The sequence below is a fragment of the Protopterus annectens genome, chromosome 3.part1 (assembly GCF_019279795.1).
Source record: "Protopterus annectens isolate FY-2018-M chromosome 3.part1, PAN1.0, whole genome shotgun sequence".
Taxonomy (NCBI): domain Eukaryota; kingdom Metazoa; phylum Chordata; order Ceratodontiformes; family Protopteridae; genus Protopterus; species Protopterus annectens.
In genome coordinates this window covers 1,909,462,118-1,909,480,826 of record NC_056732.1, presented here as the reverse complement: position 1 = coordinate 1,909,480,826, position 18,709 = coordinate 1,909,462,118, and the positions used below count along the sequence as shown (strand labels likewise).

Below are 18,709 nucleotides of genomic sequence, written 5' to 3'. Positions count from 1 at the left end.
GCTAGGCTTGTGTAGGCCCTAGGGCCAATAGCCTAGTACCTACCTATGAACCTATGAGCCTATATGACAGTGATCAGTAAATACAAAGAACAAATATAAGTAGTTAATATTCAGTGAATTTTGGAAGTTGTTCGCATCCCAGCATGTGGCTTCCCTCCTGTAATCAACAGATGGCTGTTATTTGTTTTTGAATTCCTTTGCTGTAATGAAAGGACAAAGGAATGTTACCATTATTATTATTATATTTTTATTATTTTTATGTTGTATTTCATTTATTTTATTTGTTTTATTTTTATTTACTTTTAAGTTGCCAGTATTGTTCTAAACTGCTAGCTGACCAATGGTCTCAAATTATTTTGATGGTAGCATTGTCTGGCTAGCGTAATTACTTTTACACTTAATAGTTGTATCACATATAAGAGCTGTAGTGTGCATATAGCTGTTTTCCTACCTGGTGTGCTACTCTATTGCCCTCTGTACTGCATATGTGCAGACTGAAGGACTTCAGTTAATACTGGGGATGTGGCCCACTTCACTCCCATCCCCATTCCTGCCTCTCTGATTCTCACTACTTATATACTGTTGTATCCACGCCCACTTTTCAAACAGTCACCCTACACCTTAAAGTTGCATATGCATCAACAGATCCCATTCACACTTTTGGAGTCCTACCTCTTACAGCCAAATGAAATATTACTAATAAACTACTCTATCACAATGCCTTCAGAGAGGCTAATCTTCATCTCCACAAAAGATTCATTTCTTAACAATTCATCTCACTCTTCAGTTTTATCACTATCATACCTAATATTACCAACCTTCACCAATTTACCACATATTCATTCATCACCACTACGTTTTTTTTCTTTTTTTAATTTGTATTTGATTTTAACAAATCCAAGAGCATTTAAATCAATTTATAACAAGACAAAACAATAACTATTGACAAGAATATTTTATATACACTAAACCATTAGTAATTTTACAATAAATCATTACATTTTTTACCAGGATATGTATTGGTGAGTTACATTTATAGCTCTCATTCTTACAGTTGACAATTCATTTTTAAAAACAGACTTAGCTAGACAAACAAATTAACTAAAAAAAGTGTAGTTTTGCATTTCCAGTTTTTAGTTATAACTTTCCTAGCAAAAGCTAGGACAGACCAAAAAAATTTACGATACTAGAATAGAGTCTAGGATTGAGGCATTAAACAAAATAAAGAATCAGTAATAATACAATTATCTGGCCACAATTCTTGGGAGAAGTTTTTAAAATCAGTCAAAAAGGAGGACACTATCTTACAGTCTATTATCATATGAATCCAATCTGTGTCAAGAGTGTCATTACATCTCCAGCATTTTAGTTTTTCTGATTCATATATAATTGCAATTTTGTAAGGTGTTAGAAAAACCCTGTGTAAAACTTTCATGTGTAGATTTTTCAGTAATGTGAGGATGTTGACTTTCATCCAGATTTTAAGATTTTTTTTATTAATTTCTGAAAATTCTTCATTACTGATTTTTGTTGAGCAGTTCCAAAATAAGATGCCAGGAGAAACAAATTCAGTTCTTATAATCTTACATATAACTGATAAATATGGCTTACCCTTAGATGGATTATTATTTACTTTAGAAAAGAAATCTAACATTTCTGGAATAGTTTTAGTTTGTAGGTCTAATTATATTTTAGTTTTATCCTGAATATATTCCTTATAGGTATGTATATCTAACCAACTACTGTTTTATACACAGTATTTTGCAATTAAATAATCAGCTGAATGTATTCAGAAACTGATGCCAGTAAATTACCGTTGGTGAGATCATGAATTTTAATTGCATTATAAGATACTAAGCATCCATTTGTGATAGCTATACAAAATAAAATTAGTAGTTCTTTAACTAGATAATTGAAATCCATAAATCTACTAAAGATTAAAAGAATGTGATCAATAAAGGGATGGAAAGTAAACATATATTTCATATAAACCATAATCTTTTAAAACCCAATAAAATGTATTAATGCCCAAAATTCATATAAGATTCAATAACAGAATTATTATCTATTAGTATACTTTCATGTATTGACTTCCAACAAGAAACATAGAATCAACAAGAGTATTATTTTAATAATTACAGACTTAGTATCTAACTCAATGTTAGGAAATCCAGTACCACCTTCTTTCCAGCTTTTTATATGCCAATCTAAAGAAATCCTTGATTTTTTAGGATACCATAGAAATTTTAACAGAATAGAGTTTTTTTTTTAACTTTTATAGAAGAAGGGAGAGTTTAAGACTGACTATAGAATACAATTTTTGGTAGAATTATCATTTTAATCAGTGTAAGTTAATTCTCTAATGTGAAGAATAATTTATTCCAGTTATTGGTTAATTTTATAATTATATCAATTAAGTTTTTGTAGTTTACTGATACTGAATCTTTATTATTTGACTCAACAGTAATTCTTACATTTCTAATCTGTCAATTGTCCCAGCTACAATTTTTATAATAGTTGAAAATGGTAGTTATCTTTTTATTAATAAGCAATGTTTTTGTTTTGTTATGATTAAATGTAAAACCTGAAATCTTTTCAAAACAGTCCATAGAGTTTTAACTATGTGATCTAATGAGATTGCAATATTACCACTTGTCAGCAGAATGTCATCAGTAAAAAGCTGAATTTTAGAAGAAATTTTTTAATTTATTTTAAAGCCTTTAACCTTTTTTTTTTATTTAACATTTATTTATTTATTTTATTTTATTTAACATTTGTTGACCGGGAAAGTCCAACTAGGTTCCACAGATCCTGTTTTCAACGGAGGCCTGGGGAGAAATGCTCCAGAACCTTTATATTAGATCTTATATAATTATCAAACGAGTTTATATTAGATCTTTGAAAGATTAGGGTGTTGAACGCTGAAATGTCGATACCTAAACATTGAAATCTAATAAACATGACAGGCCAACTATGCAAATTTTTTTCCCAGGGAAAAAAATTCACGTGGCCAACAAAAAAAAAATCTCAAACCCTAATCAAGTGGGGGGCTTTGCTCCCACACCCCCAACATAGCCCCCCTAACTAAATATACCAACTTTGAGATTGCTTTATATTGGGGAAAGGGCAAATCCCCAATGACAGGGGAAAAATTGGCGTAATTAGCCTGTTGCGTTTACTAGATTTTGACCTTTAGGTGTCTACGTTTCAGCATTCGACAACCTAAGCTTTCAAACATTTAATATAAAGACTTATGAAACAGCTCTATAACAAGTACAATAACAAAGGAGATAAAGAACATCCATGTTTAGTTCCTTTTAAATTATCAAAGTAACTAGACAGAAAATAAGGGTTTATATCAGTCCGTCAAAATGGCTGAATATTGAATACCAAATGTTATAACTGTAAAGTTCGAACACTGGTAATCACGAAGCCACGGCCCACCAAAATCTTTCCCAGGGAAAGAACTTGGTGGGCCGTTTCTGTGGCTTCACGAGTATCAGGACTGTGGTGGGAAGTTACGGGTCAGGTTCAGGTAAGTGTGCAATTGTGTAGATGTTATGGTTAGGGCACGGGTTAGGTGAGTTAGGGTTAGGGCATGGGTGAGGTGGGTGTGCGATAGTGAAAGACTTTAGGGTTAGGGCAGGATAGGTGAGTTAAGGTTAGGGCATGGGTCAGGTGAGTGTGCGATAGTGACTAACCTTAGGGTTAGGGTTTGGGTTAAGTGGATAGGTAGTAGTGTATGTATAGTTTAGTGTAGGGTTAGATGTAGGATTTTGAGTGTATGTGTGTGGATTGATGTTGTTTTGGTGTGTTTGTGTTGCATGTGTGTTTCTTGGAACAGTGATTTTTTTCCCTGGGAAAAAAAATGCTGTTTTAAGACTTCGATGTTTTTGCAGTTCGTGGTTTGAAGTTCGAACATATGGTGTTTGAACTTCAGATGTTTTGATGAACTGATATAGACCCAGAAAATAACCTATTTTGACAAAAAATACTGAATTATAATAAAGCTTTTTAATTAAATTTAGAAAATATTTAATTAAATTTAGAAAATCTGTGGTAAAATTATATCCATTTAGCATTCTGAACAAGTAAGGTCAATTCACAGAATCAAAAGCTTTATTCAAATATAAAGTCATTATTGAAAGTTTTTTTGCCATATCAATCAAAGAAAAAAGTCTTATCTTGAACTCTTCTATTTATTATAAAACCAGTCTCATTTACTAATCCAAAAAGCATGAAATGTATTTTTTTGCTAACATAGACATGAAAATCTTGTAGTCAACATTTAAGACTGAAATAGGCCAATAGGAAGAACATAAAGTAGGAGCTTTATCTGGTTTCAAAATGGGTGTGATAAGAGAGTATCTCAATGAAGGGGGCATGCTAGAAGTACTCTTAAATTCTTCAAAAGTGTTCAAAAATTTTTTTAGAATATTATCAAGTAAAACTGTATACAACTCAAGAATTATACCATCAAATCTTGGAGTTTTATTAGTTGTAAGATTTTTAATTTGGTATTTTATTTCTTTAAAAGAAAAAGACTTATGAATTTTACTTTTCTGGTCTTTGGTTAATTTATAATGTATGTCTTCCTTCAAATAAGCTATCCATTAACTTACTGTTACCCAGGCTTGTCTTAGTTTTACTAATTCTTTCATAATATTTACTAAAATATTTTAATATGTTTCATAACTCAGATATTTTAATATTTTTATTTCCTTTTTTCTAAACAGTGATTTAAAGGTTTAGCTACAGATGATAGCCTGATTTGTTTAATGTTAGTAGTGTCTTTGTTTGATAAAATATAGTTAAAGTCACCAGCTATCTACATTTGTCATTTTAAATATAGTGTTATAATATCTAAATACATATTTCTTAGCCATTTTATTACCTATTTCAGGAATCCAATAGCTACTGATAAGAGTGTATTTTTTTTATCAATTTCTATTACCACTAATCCCAGCATACCATTCTTATCAGTGTAATATTTATCAATTTCTATTACCACCAATCCCAGCATACCATTCTTATCAGAATAGGTATCAACTATTTTAGGTAAACCTAACATTTTCTTTCAGAGAATAAGAATACTTCTTATTGAGCCCAAATTGGAACCTACTAAAATTGTACATTTTTAGTAGCAGTCTGTCTAGATCTTTCGGCAATAAATGAGTTTCTTGTATAAACAACATCTGCTTTGTGTAATGTTAAATACTTATTTAAACTACCTCTCTTTAATGAGCTATTTAACCCATTAATATTTAATGAAAGACATTTGCATGCTGGCATCTTTAAAAACAAATTATTTAAAAACAGACATAAAAATGATTCATTATTGTAAGCACAGAACTATCAAATGGACAACTTGTTATGGACAAAAAAAAAAAAAAAACAATAAGACTGATGCTGAAAAATCAAAGTTTAAAAATCTTTATCCTCTAACATGGAATAAAAAAGTCTTGGTTTGGTAAATAATTCATTCAAACCACTCACTAACAACCCTATACCTCTACCCTATCACATTGCTGCTACTAATTCTATGTAAATAAAACTAAACTTTCCTAAATAAAATAATGTACACTCTTATTATAAGTCTTATGATACTAGTATACATAACTAAATAGTTGAACAACTGGCTTGACATATAATATAACCTATCAGTTAAAAACTGCTTTAATTAACTACTAGCTTATAATTTATATCAATTATTATGCATAACACTTGTTAATATATTGTCAATCATTTTTAACAAATATTCCGTCCATTCTTAAAGCATTTTATCCTATCTTTTAAAATAAATAACAATCTAGATTTATACATCTAATATTTATGAAATTGTTTCATAAGATTTAAACTCTATAAAAAATACAGCACCAAAACTTTGAACTTCATAGTTAAATGTTACAATATATACAAAACTATCATTTGTTATCAAAAGGTTATCTATAATCAATATTCATAAGATAACTCCCTACTTCTGTAAACCCACAAACACTGTATAATTTCATTACTTTCATAACAGTATTTTCATATATAACAAAGTAAAATAAGACTGAAATAAAATTAACCTAACTCAGAATGTTTATAAGATATAAGAAAAATCGGAATTATAGATAAAATGTGCTTATTTTAAGGTACATGTGCTTGTATATGTGGTTATAATAACATCCCTGCCATATATATATATATATATATATATATATATATATATATATATATATATATATATACAATATCACAAAATCAAATTATTTGCTTGCTCTTAATTAAACTATATAAATAAAAGATTATAGACCAATAACTATATTCACATTTTACTCCAAAATGCTACATGAATTCTCACAACAATCACTGCAAATGCCTCATGATTGTGTGTATGCACTCATCCAATCACTCACATATTTCATTAATTTATGAATAACTGTATACATATAATTGCAACTTCTCACATATAATTACAACACAAACTCTCATTCATTTCTCTAAGTCATTGCTTAGACCAATAACAGAACAATTCCTGCCAGTCACATCTGTTTTACTTTCTTACCACACTACAGACAGGACACATGTTTTGTAACATAGGATAACCAAAGTAAAATAACAAAATTATAAGAAAGATAATCTGAAGTCATTGTTACTATGTTCTTTCTTTTACAGGATATTTAAGAAAGGGTTTACTATCAAAAGAATGAAAGTCATTTGGTTGACATTCATTTGGTCGAAATCATAATGTCTAAAGTTCAAAAGATCAAATTCATAACGTTGACGTTCAAATGATTGACAGACACATGCAAATAACATTAGCACCCCCCTACTTATATATTAAAATCTGAGGTCACACAACAGTGCTGACAAGGGAAATCATTGACTTTTGTCAACATAATGTTGACAGACTGTCGACCAAATGAACTGTCGACCAAATGGCCTACTTAATATTCATGTGTCAACCATATTTGTCGGCCATATAAACTTTAGACCAAATGACTTTCGATCTTTTGATAGTAAACCTTAAGAAAGACTCTAGTCTTCCTTAAGAATACAGAAATGACAGTTCAGTTTTATCCATACTATAGTGTATATTTAATTAAACTGGTAATGTGTCATTCAGTAAAAGTTACATTTTATATAGTTCTTTGACTCATCAGGACCCACCCATACTGGGATCTTGACCCTATAGTGACGGAGAAATTTGCATTCCCTTATGATTCTCAGGGTTATAACATCTGAAGCTTTCTGCTTTATATATAGTCATTCTTGGTAGACTTCTGTAAGAGAAGGGAGTAGTCAAAACATCATCTACCAAACTGAAAAATCAATGGTTCTTCTAAAGAATAAAAATACTCTGTCTGGAATAGTAATACAAGGACAGTGGTCAGGAATTGGCACTGGCCAGAGATTTATGGTAGCAAGGTGACTCACTGTTGTATCAGAAGAAGGTGGGACTTACCTGATGCCAGTCAACTAGCAGGGAAGAGCTGGATGGATTAGCATGGGCTAGAACCTGGCAATGGGAAAAGGATCATAGTACATGGAACTCCATCTCACTGCTAGAGAATGTCTATGCAGAAGGTTGAAACATATTAGCTAGATATATACGGTCTTCACAGAGCATTGGTTCCATGAGGCTGTTTTGTTTCTCCTTTAATGGAGTTATTCTGTGGGAAATGCTGCAGATGGGAATAGGGATACTCATTACCCATTTGCTGAGAACTGTATAGCTAGATAACCAGGACACATCATTGCAGCTGTGGCTTAAAGAAAATAAAAACCTACTCATTGTTTTTGCTTAAATACCTAACAGCTATTATGTTCAGTACAATGGATACCACCAGAGTATTTCTTGAGAGGGTGTGCCATTCTGCTGGGAAACTCCAATTCTCACATGTGAAATTATGGGAGATACATGGAGTTGTGATTGGGAAGGACTCCTTGCCTGATTGGAAACTTACTGGTGAATTATTGAACTTCTGTTCTAGTTATAGATAGTCTGTAATGAGTGCCATCTTCAACCTACCAATGCAAACTTGGATCAAAAGTTAATAACTATCTGTGGAGTAATGTCATCAGACCTAAGACTGTGTCTTTGCGATACTGAGGTCAGTAATACTGCCAAATTGTCATTTATTTTATTTTATTTATTTATTTCCATTTATTAATTGGGATAGTCAACTTGCCTCCTTTCAAATAGTCCTGAGGAGAAAAGCTCCACATAAACATTGAGCAAGGAGTTGTTCATGAGTTGAATCAGGTGACTATAAAAGAATCTGGACAGACCAATGAAAGCCAAAAGTACAAGGGGGTCCTTAGCATGTATAGTCAATGCTTCTGTTATGTGGGGGAGGGGGAAGCAGTTAGTTTATTTAATTTATCTTATTTAAGTTTCTTTGCCAGGGGAAAGTGCTGATCTGAGTAGACTAATTTTTCACTCAGTCTGGAAATTCACATTCAAATTGAACAGGGAGTCACAATCCATTTCCTAATTCCTGAAAAAGCTCACTTCAATACCTCAACAGTCAAGGTAGAGTCTTTAGCTGAAAGATTCTCAGTGTCTGTGATGTTTATAGGTTTACAGGTATTTACTAGGCTATTGAGCACAAGGGCCTTTTTAAGCCTAGCCATGCATCCCAAATCTCTGACAAGTTCTGATACCCTTGATAAATGTAAGCAAGAGTCTGGGAGATGAACCATTTATAGGTTACCTGTGTCCATTAGAAACATATGTGCCAAACCAGGAATGAATTTCTGGTTTCACATCCAATTGTCCAAGTTGCACTTGAATCGGATGAGGAAGGAACTCCGGTTAACATGAATGGGGAGCTTGTTCCATAGATGGGGTAGTCTCTGGAATACATACTTAACTCTCTAGCAGGTCCTATTTATATCACAGGCAAGGTTTAAGTCTTTAGAACGGGTAATTCTGGTGCTGTTTGTTTTATGGATATGCAGGAGGTCCATCAGAGTGGGGTCTGACAATGCACTGTATGCTGGGCATAAATCTCCCCTCAAAAGCCTGTAGGAGACAGAATACAGGGATAGGGCCTTGAGACAGTCTGCATAGGACATTTTACTTACTCCTTGTATTCTTTTACTAAGGAACTTGTGTGGACATCCCAATTGTTGGATACATACCAAATGTTGGTAAGTCAAACAACTTGCTAATGGACATGAGCAGTGAGAGATGCCATCATGTTAAAAGAAATGTTTCAATCAATGTTAGCAGGAGAGCCTCTAGATTCAACTGATACATGCTGACAAGACAGGAAGATAGATAGCAGCTTCTGCAGTCCAAAAAGAAGGCCTGGGTGTAGGCGTTTGGAGAAGTTATGGGAAATGACAATAGGCAGTAATTTATGGTTATTAAAAAAAAGAAATTACATTTTATGAAATGACATTAAGGATATTATACTAGTGATTAAGTGAAATGTCCAAAAATGTATTTGATTTCAAAAAGTTAAAGAAGAATAATAGATAAGAAGCTGACAGTTTTGTTAAAGGTACACATAAGAAGAAGCTCAGGTTAAGGTTAATAAGCATTCCTACCTAAAATTTCAAGTTACATGAAATCTTGTATATTTCCAGTAGTTAGAAAATCTGGATTCCTGAATTTTATAGTACTTTCTTGGAAAAAAATTGCAAATCAGTTCCCCTAAAAGAGACTTTTTGATGGCATCAGTGAGATTCTGGCAAACTACTCAGTAGTTCAGGGTGTCAGTGAAACATTTTCAGGAGAATGAAACATGTCCAGGAAAGTGAAACATTCCCAGGACTGTGAATCATTCCCCAGGCTGCTCTTGGCAATAGAGGAGTAACACATTAAATTAGGCTAGGGATATTGATGGGAGGTGTAAGGAAGTACCCTGAGGACTCCAGAACCTCATGGATATGTTTTCCTTTGTGGATGCAGTACTACCGGTAACTGGTATGAATGAATCCATTTATGTTGATGAGGTCACTATGGCAAGTCAACAAGTCTGAAATGGCAAGGATAAGGGAGTGAATGAGATATACTGGGAAATGTGGAAGGCATTGCATATTGTTGTGTGTCACATTTAACCTTCCCTTTCATCACTGCTTATATGATGGAGATAGTGTCTTTGGATTGGTAAACTGGAGTAGGGGTTCACATTTTCAAAAGAGGTGATAAGATGGTAAATTCCTTTTATAGAGAGAGATGAGTTTGTGTTATATGTCAGTGTGTGCATATATGTATATATCATTAAAGAGAAAGTGTTATAGCCCTGGCCTAGCATTTGTATGTTTATCGCTCTGGGTTAAGAAAATAAGCTCAACATGTTACTGATGAGCTCAGGATGAGGACAGTGGTCACAGAGAAATGGTCTTTACAGACAAATGTTCCATTCAAAAAGTTTGTCATCCAAGTCACAGATGAGATTTAATTGCAAAAGGAAAAGGCAAAAATAAACAAATGAAAAATAGACAGGCAAGTATAGACCATGAAATAAAAATAATAATAAAAGGATAATAAGGGACATGAAATAAAAATAATAATAAAAGGATAATAAGGGACATGAAATAAAAATAATAATAAAAGGATAATAAGGAACATGAAATAAAAATAATAATAAAAGGATAATAAGGGACGTGAAATAAAAATAATAATAAAAGGATAATAAGGGACGTGAAATAAAAATAATAATAAAAGGATAATAAGGGACGTGAAATAAAAATAATAATAAAAGGATAATAAGGGACGTGAAATAAAAATAATAATAAAAGGATAATAAGGGACGTGAAATAAAAATGATAATAAAAGGATAATAAGGGACGTGAAATAAAAATAATAATAAAAGGATAATAAGGGACGTGAAATAAAAATAATAATAAAAGGATAATAAGGGACGTGAAATAAAAATAATAACAAAAGGATAATAAGGGACATGAAATAAAAATAATAATAAAAGGATAATAAGGGACATGAAATAAAAATAATAATAAAAGGCTAATAAGGGATGTGATTTTTTGAAAGATGAATAATGTAATGCTGCACAAAACAGCAGTGACACAGGTTGGTTGGGTAAAGGAGAAACACAACCAAAGAAATGAAGTGTACATCTGATGACATCATCAGTGCAGGGTATAAGAAAGGAGCATGTATCATATGCACCAGAAGAGAAGGTAAAAAAAAATAATTTAATTAATTGTTGTAAAAACATACTTGAGTTCCAAGGATCTGGTGGTCCTGACAAAGTTCTAAAAACAGAAAAGAGACAGAAAGGGGCACATCTGTCTGTTGTAAGGTATATGTGTGTGCATGTGTTTGTGACACAAAGAGAAAGAAGGAAGAGTCTCTGCTGAAATTACTCTTTCACAGATACATATTGGTGTGCAGATTTATAATGCACAGTGTGAGCTAATATAGGGATTTAAAAATTACTACATCAGGCAAGATTTAAAATCTGACATAGGAGGGGTGACCCAGCTGAAGTCGGGTTATTTTGACATCCATATCAACAACACAATAAAAACTGTCAACACAAAAACTTGGCTCCCTCTATAGAATTAAATCATACCTTTCTCCCACAGCTAGAACAACTATAGCTCATACTCATCTAATCTCTACCCTCCTTTATGCCTCTCCTATTTTTACTAACCTTTCAAAAAATAACCTCAGCAAACTGGAAACTTCCTACAATAATATTGCTAGATTTGCAACAGGTAACCCTTACAGAACCCACCACTGCTTAAATATAAAGCAGCTGGGATGGCTTGAACTACAAAACTTGATTAAATTCCATCAACTAACCATCACCCATAAAACTCTGTATAAACCTTCCTGCACTCCTAGTCTATCTACCCTCATCACTCCATACACAAACCTGAAATCACTGCGTTCTTCTCACAAACTCTTTTATACATTTCTAAACCTAACAACAAAGCTGGCAAATCTCTCTTCTCTAATGCTGTTGGAAAAACCTGGAATCTTCTCCCCAGTGACCTCTCCTCTCTTCCCTCTCTATCACTCTTCAAAAATAGACTAAAACCCTTCCTTAGAACACACTGGTTGTGCCCCTGTACTAAACCTGACTAGGCAACTTATCTATCTAATTGAACTAAACTCTGCCTAGCCCTCACTACTCAGAAATTAGTACATATTTTATCCCTATAAATTCTATTTTCCTCCCAAACTTCACTATGCAGAATCTCCCTTTACATTTCCTACTGAAAAATATACTTGTTTTTCTTCCTGTTACATTATGTATATACTTATCCTGCCGCCCCTCTAGACCTTAGTCTTTCTATTTATAAATGACCTATAACTGCATACTCTATAGTAGAAGCATTCTGGCACTACAAGATTTTTTGTTTATCCTCACAGAATAATATGTTTAACCTGCAATATTGTTTTTCTTTTTATATATAATTAATTCTACTATTTAGTTATCTTTCCTATTATTTTTTTGTGTTTATGTACCTGAAATCTGCTTGTTTAATATGAATATTTTCATTTAGTCTTATTTTGTATATTGATTACTAAGCTTTTCATTTATCTGTATTGGAGCTTATCTCCTCGGGCCTCTACTGAAAATGGACATGTATCCAGTTAGACTAGCCCGGTCAACAAATGTAAAATAAATAAATAAATAAATATTTAGAACATTCACACAGGCAAAGAAGACTGCGATTTTTATTCTCACAGTATCTTTGAATTTTTGTAAATAACCAGTGATGACACTGCAACCGGTATTAAGTACTGAGACACAGCTGTTCTTCTCTGCAAACACTTATCCTCAGATTTGTGGGGTGATTCCAAACAGTGAGGTACACAAGTCTGCAAGTGAAAAGCAAGGCAGGATATGCTACTTCACAGATTTTAACACTGAACCACCAGACACGGCTGTTTAGCCATTGCTGGACAGTTGCATAGTACCTGAGATGAGACCCAAACATTTGTAAACGAAAGCATGTTGACTCGTGCAAATTTTGCATAAAACTAGCAAACTTTTTTCATCCTTTAGAAATGTAGGTGAGTATGTGTGGGCATGTGTGTGTCTGCATCATCAAGGCGAGTGTGCACAGACTGATTCTCATACTGAGGTCACTAATGCAGAGTGGTGGTACAACTCCAAGATTCCTAGCAGGTGGTGCATAGCAGCTCCTTCTTGCCTGTTGGTGTATGTACAGCTGTCCAGCTGCTCATGCATGAAGGTGGGGGTGAAAGCATGTAGACAAGGATGCAAATGATCACAAAACAACTTCTCAGTCACAGGTGAACAATAACGCAACTAAACTAAATTACTACTACAGTACTGGAAAACATTCTTTCATGTGGGGGACTTCCCTTAATTTTATACATACACTAAGTGCAAGGGTCACACATTGGTGTGGGTAAAGGAGAAATTCCTCAATACAGTGAAAATAGTCTTGAACAAACAGTGATGCCAACTGCCTTTGTTACTGTAAGAGGACCCATGAGTAATAGTAACTTTTATAAAATGTGACTGTCAGATGGAATCCCATTAAACAGCTATCGAATAGCAGAGAAGCAAGTTCAAAACAATGTGATACTGATACCTACCATGCGACTGGCTGGTGATTACCACGGCCTGCTCATTCCATTCCTCATCACTGTTGCCACAGATTTTGTCATCCCCAAATGTTAATTATCTCTGAATTGCGAGGATGTATCCAACAATAGTCTATAAACTGCAAGAAAAACTCAGCCAAGCTAGAGTTTTCACTGTGTGATACCTTAAACCTCCTGTAATGGAGACCTATGGGATATATGCAAAAGATCCCCTAAGAACATCAAGTGTTTCAAAGGGGTCATTTGCATATATCCCTTGGACTCTATTACAGGAGATTTAAGGTATTCCACAGTGAAAACTCTAGCTCGGCTGGATTTTTCTTGCAGTTTTTACTGAATGGTTTCTCTTTGTGACCTTTTTACTCTTTGGCTCCAGCAACAGTTTATGACATGAATGACAGCATCTAAGAGAAAGTTGAGAAAAAAGGGGGCAGGCAAGAGTTTGTATAAGGAGGTCAACAGGGTCACATAATTCTGAAGCATTATAATTGACATTTCATTAATTTCCTAAATATACTGACCATTAAATTAAGTGGAATTACCTGAAGACTTTTGTGTACCTCTGATCTTGTTTGTTAAACTATCAGATTTTCTCTTCCTTTATCACTTACTTTGCAGGTCTGGTTTTCTTCATCAGGATTATTATCTCTCTCTACTTCTCTACTATTTAGGGGCTTTTGTTCATCTCTTTTCTCCTTCTTCAGATTATGTCGTTGCTCAGGTATGTCACTTGTTTGTCTCTTTGTTCCATTTTTTTGATGTTCTTGTTTATAATTTGCTTTTGATTCACAGAAAAAGAAAAATAGTACATGAGCATATATGAGTTTAAATAAAAGAAATAGGTGATGGTGGATTAACATATAAAGACACAGCGAAAAGCATAAGTACTGATCATCAAGGCAAACCAATAACAAACACCTGTACTGCCTTTCAACATATAACATTTTATTTATTTATTTATTTATTTATTTCAAATATTTATCCAACTAAGCTCACCAAGTGCAAGTGATTCATTTGAGAGGCAACCAGAATAACTGCCTAGATATGTAAGTCTCACACTTTTCATATACAGATTATAGAAATCCAATAAGGATTACTGGACAGAGATCATGAGCAGTTCAGAGATAGTCGTGATGCTTGCAGTCTAAGAAACCACTGAGGATCCTAGCCTAACATCCCCAAAGCACAGTCCGGTTAAGTGACATTTCAGTCAAATGATGGCTGAGAGAATGCAACCATGGACTGCAGGAAGTAGCTTGTTAACAGCTCATCCCCTTACTGCTGTGCTCTAACAGCCAGCTAAATTCACAGCTTTATCTCTCTATACTAAATTAGCAGATGTTAGAGAGGAAAGGCTCTAAAGAAAAATATGAAGATTTTAAAATAGGTTTTGTCTCAGTTTTCCTCTTAATGGATATTTCCTAAAATTAGCCGATTCATAGATTAGTACTAGCCTAAGTGCCCTTGTGGGCCATTTTAAGCCTAGCCAATTACCCCATGTCAGAATCAAACCCTGCACCTTGTATTTGTAAGGCAGACACCTTAACCATTATGCCAACCTCCTACACTTTCATTTCTTTAATACAAGTATGTACATCACAAAATGTTGCTGATGTATCAAATAAAATATCCTATCGAACTAAAAATGTTTTACCAAGCCAAGCATAGACTTATTACAATAAAACTAACCTAGTCCACTATTAAAACATACTTATTATAACAAAGTAACAGTTTTGTGGCATCAAATCAATAAATAGGATACGCTCTCTCTCTCTTTCTTTCTTTTTCTTTCTTTCTTTCTTTCTCTCTCTCTCTTTCTTTCTTTCTTTCTTTCTTTCTGTCTCTCTCTCTTTCTCTTTCTTTCTTTTGATTTATTTCTTTCTCTCTCTCTCTTTCTATTTCTTTCTTTCTCCTCTCTCTCGCTGTTTCTTTCTTTCTTTCTTTATCTCTCTCTTTCTATCTTCTTCTCTCTCTCTTTCTCTCTCTTTCTTTCTTTCTTTCTCTTTCTATTTCTTTCTTTCTTTCTTTATCTTTATTTCTTTCTCTTTCTTTTTCTCTCTTTCTCTCTCTTTCTCTTTCTTTCTTCTTTTCTCTCTATCTTTCTATGTCTTTCTTTTTCTTTTCTTTATTTCTTTCTTTCTCTTTCTTTCTTTCTTTCTCTCTCTCTTTCGCCTTCTTTCTTTCTTTCTCTCTCTCTTTCTATTTCTTTCTTTCTTTCTCATTTCCTTCCCTCTTTATCTTATTGTTTCTTAGCTACACTTTAGCTTTCTTTCCTTTCATTGCCATTCATAGTTTTTTCACTCTGTGAACCAGTATTATGCAGTCTTAAATATATCCAGTTATAAGTATTTACTAATGAATGTATGCATATATGTATGCATGCATCATCTGTCTACTTATTCTCTGTTTATCAGTATCTGTACGTATCGCATATATTGACCAGAATGAGGGCATGAGTCATGAGTGGTGCTTCTTATTGCTAGTGGAACTGAAGATCACATTGTAACTAAATGGCAAGTGCTTGGTTACACATGAGCCAAGTTGGACTTGAGTGATTCAGGCTCATCATTCTGTACCAAAACCTTTAATAATAACTATGTTATTGCACTACTGCTATAAAAGTAGCTTCACAATTGAAAACTCTTATCACCAGACACAGGCTTCAATGCTACATCCCAGAGTGCTACAAAATTATGAAAATAAAAGTTATATGTTTTTAGTTATAATAATGTTACTGCTCAGTACTAGGAGTCTAAACAAAAAACTCTACTCTTTACAAACTCTCCTCACCCTAGATAATGCTGATATCTGTACTGCCACTGAGACATGGTTTAAAGCCACAGAGAGCACACCAGCAGTGCAAGGCTATAATGCCTTTCACACATTTAGACTAGCTACTACATAGGCAGGGACTACAGGTGGAGGTGTCTCGGTTTACATCAAAAATAAATACACCACAAGGCTAGTCAAAAAAGACAATGCACTTGAACTTCTCCATTTTCTAATCATTACAAAATCCCATACCCCTTCCTTGCAAGTTACAGGTCCCTAGCTATAACCGTGAAAACCCATACCATGTATTTAAACTTATACGAAACACTCACCATCCAACCCAGTGTCATATTCATGGGTGACTTTAATTACCCTACTATTAACTGGGAATCATATATGACACCAAACATGCAGGCACAGAGATTTATAGATTTTATAAATGTAAACTCCCTGGATCAGATTGTCAGTACACCAACCAGGGGTGAATCCATGCTGGATCTGGTCCTTACTAATATGGAAGAGTGCTTCACACAAGTGTAAGGTCTTTTCTGGTAAGGGCAGACAACAAAATGGTCTCCTTTGAAGTAAAAATAAAACCTGGAGCCCCAGCTAATCCTGAAATATTCAGGAACTACTCTACGGCTAACTTCCTACTATTAAGTGATAACCTGGCAAAATTTCAAGCCTCCATAAACCCTGTGAACACTGCTATGTACACAAAACTGTTGGCTGAGTCCTTATACAAGCATGTTAATAGCTACATAGAGGCAGTTGTATCCACCACGAAGAAGTTCAGAACTAATTTAAAAAAAAAGCCACCCTGGTGGAATCACAACATCAATAGGCTGTATAACATAAAGAAGAAAATCATGGCAAAAATTAGGAGGTGCAGCACACAGCAGGATAAAAATACTCTCATCAAATGAAACAAACAATTCAGAGGACAAATAAAGTCTAGCAAACCCAAATATGAGGTAAAGTTAGCCTCCCAGGCCAAAGACAACCACAATACATTATTTAGTTATGTCTGCAACTTCAAAATCAATATACAATTGGGTGCAGAGCTCAATATTAATGCAGCCACCTATACTGAGCCAGAAGATATAGCAAACCTACTGGATGACAAATTCATTTTCAGCTTTACCCCTCTCTACCCCTCAAACTTCCCTCAGGAAATGCTATTAAATATAACTTCCCCTACTATCACTAGGGAACAGGTCCTTAATGCTGTCTCTTAGGCCAGGAACACTGCATCAATGCCAGAAAATATATAGCAGGAAACAAGACCTATATGGACCTCTCTTCAACTGTAGTCTTTAAACAGGCTTTGTGCCTCATGAATGGAGTACAGCAACAGTAATCTCTTTGCACAAAGGTGGGCTATCTACAGACCCTGGAAACTACAAACACTTAAGTCTCACTAGAACAAATTATCATGAAAATGATCAATAATGACATAGGAAATCTCCAGACACTGTGCCCAACCCAGTTTGTCATTGTCAAGGGAAGGTTTACCTACTAAAGCTGATGGACTTCTTTGAGAAGGTCACCCAAGCAATGGATGAGGGAAAGACAGTACATACCACCTATACAATACCCCACTTGGGTATAGTTGACAATGAAATAGTATGCATGCACAAGTGTTTGCAGGTTAGGGTTACAGTACGGGCTAAGTCAGGGGAATTTTTTTGTGGGCATATTTAATTTTGTGTGTGGCACGTGTCAGAGTTTCTTGTGGAGTGGTGGTGGTGTTAAGGAAAGGATTTTTCAAAGGCATGACGTATGGTTGGGGCTATGGTTAGAGGCAGGGTTAGATTACCATATATTAGTAAGTTGGTGCAAAGTGGGGTTTGGCTGTCTTTTGGCTAGATCACTTAACAGGTATACTAAAGACATGCAGAACTTCCAAACTCCACAAAAAATGAAAAAAGACGAGGACTGCTCAGAAAAGCAGATCTTTAATAGTCCACATACAAGGCACAACCAAAGCAGTTCACAATAAAATTGGGTAGTTTTCAAAATAGCCAAGAAACTCACACAAGGCAGAAAACCACAAAGAATACAGTTCCACAGTGCCGGACCCAATAAAGGCTGTCCCTCCTAAGTAAAATCCCCTGTCCAGAGGATAATCAAGTGGCAGAAATGTGTACAGCAAGACACAATTTATTGAGAATAAAACCAAAATCAAGAACAATAAATCCCTGGATTAAGCGCTTTCATCTCCCCTCAGGAGACTTCATCAGAATCAATTAACAAAAGCATGAACCCATATTAAATACTCCACAGTGCCAATTCCGTTGGTCGATCAATTAACAGGTCTATAAAATCAATTAACCAATTTATAAAATGCTTGGTGCTGAAAAACAGTGTAACTAAACCAATATAATA

At 34.1% G+C, this 18,709-nt stretch overlaps 1 protein-coding gene across 1 annotated transcript in view; it reads right to left on the bottom strand.

Annotated features, from left to right (window-relative positions):
• The window catches only part of LOC122797953, a 271,287-nt gene that overhangs the window by 189,533 nt on the left and 63,045 nt on the right, over positions 1-18,709 (bottom strand). Inside the window, exon 6 of the mRNA XM_044066474.1 lies at positions 14,161-14,327. Within this exon, the coding sequence (XP_043922409.1) occupies positions 14,161-14,327 (167 nt within the window). The remainder of the gene's footprint in view (positions 1-14,160; positions 14,328-18,709) is intronic.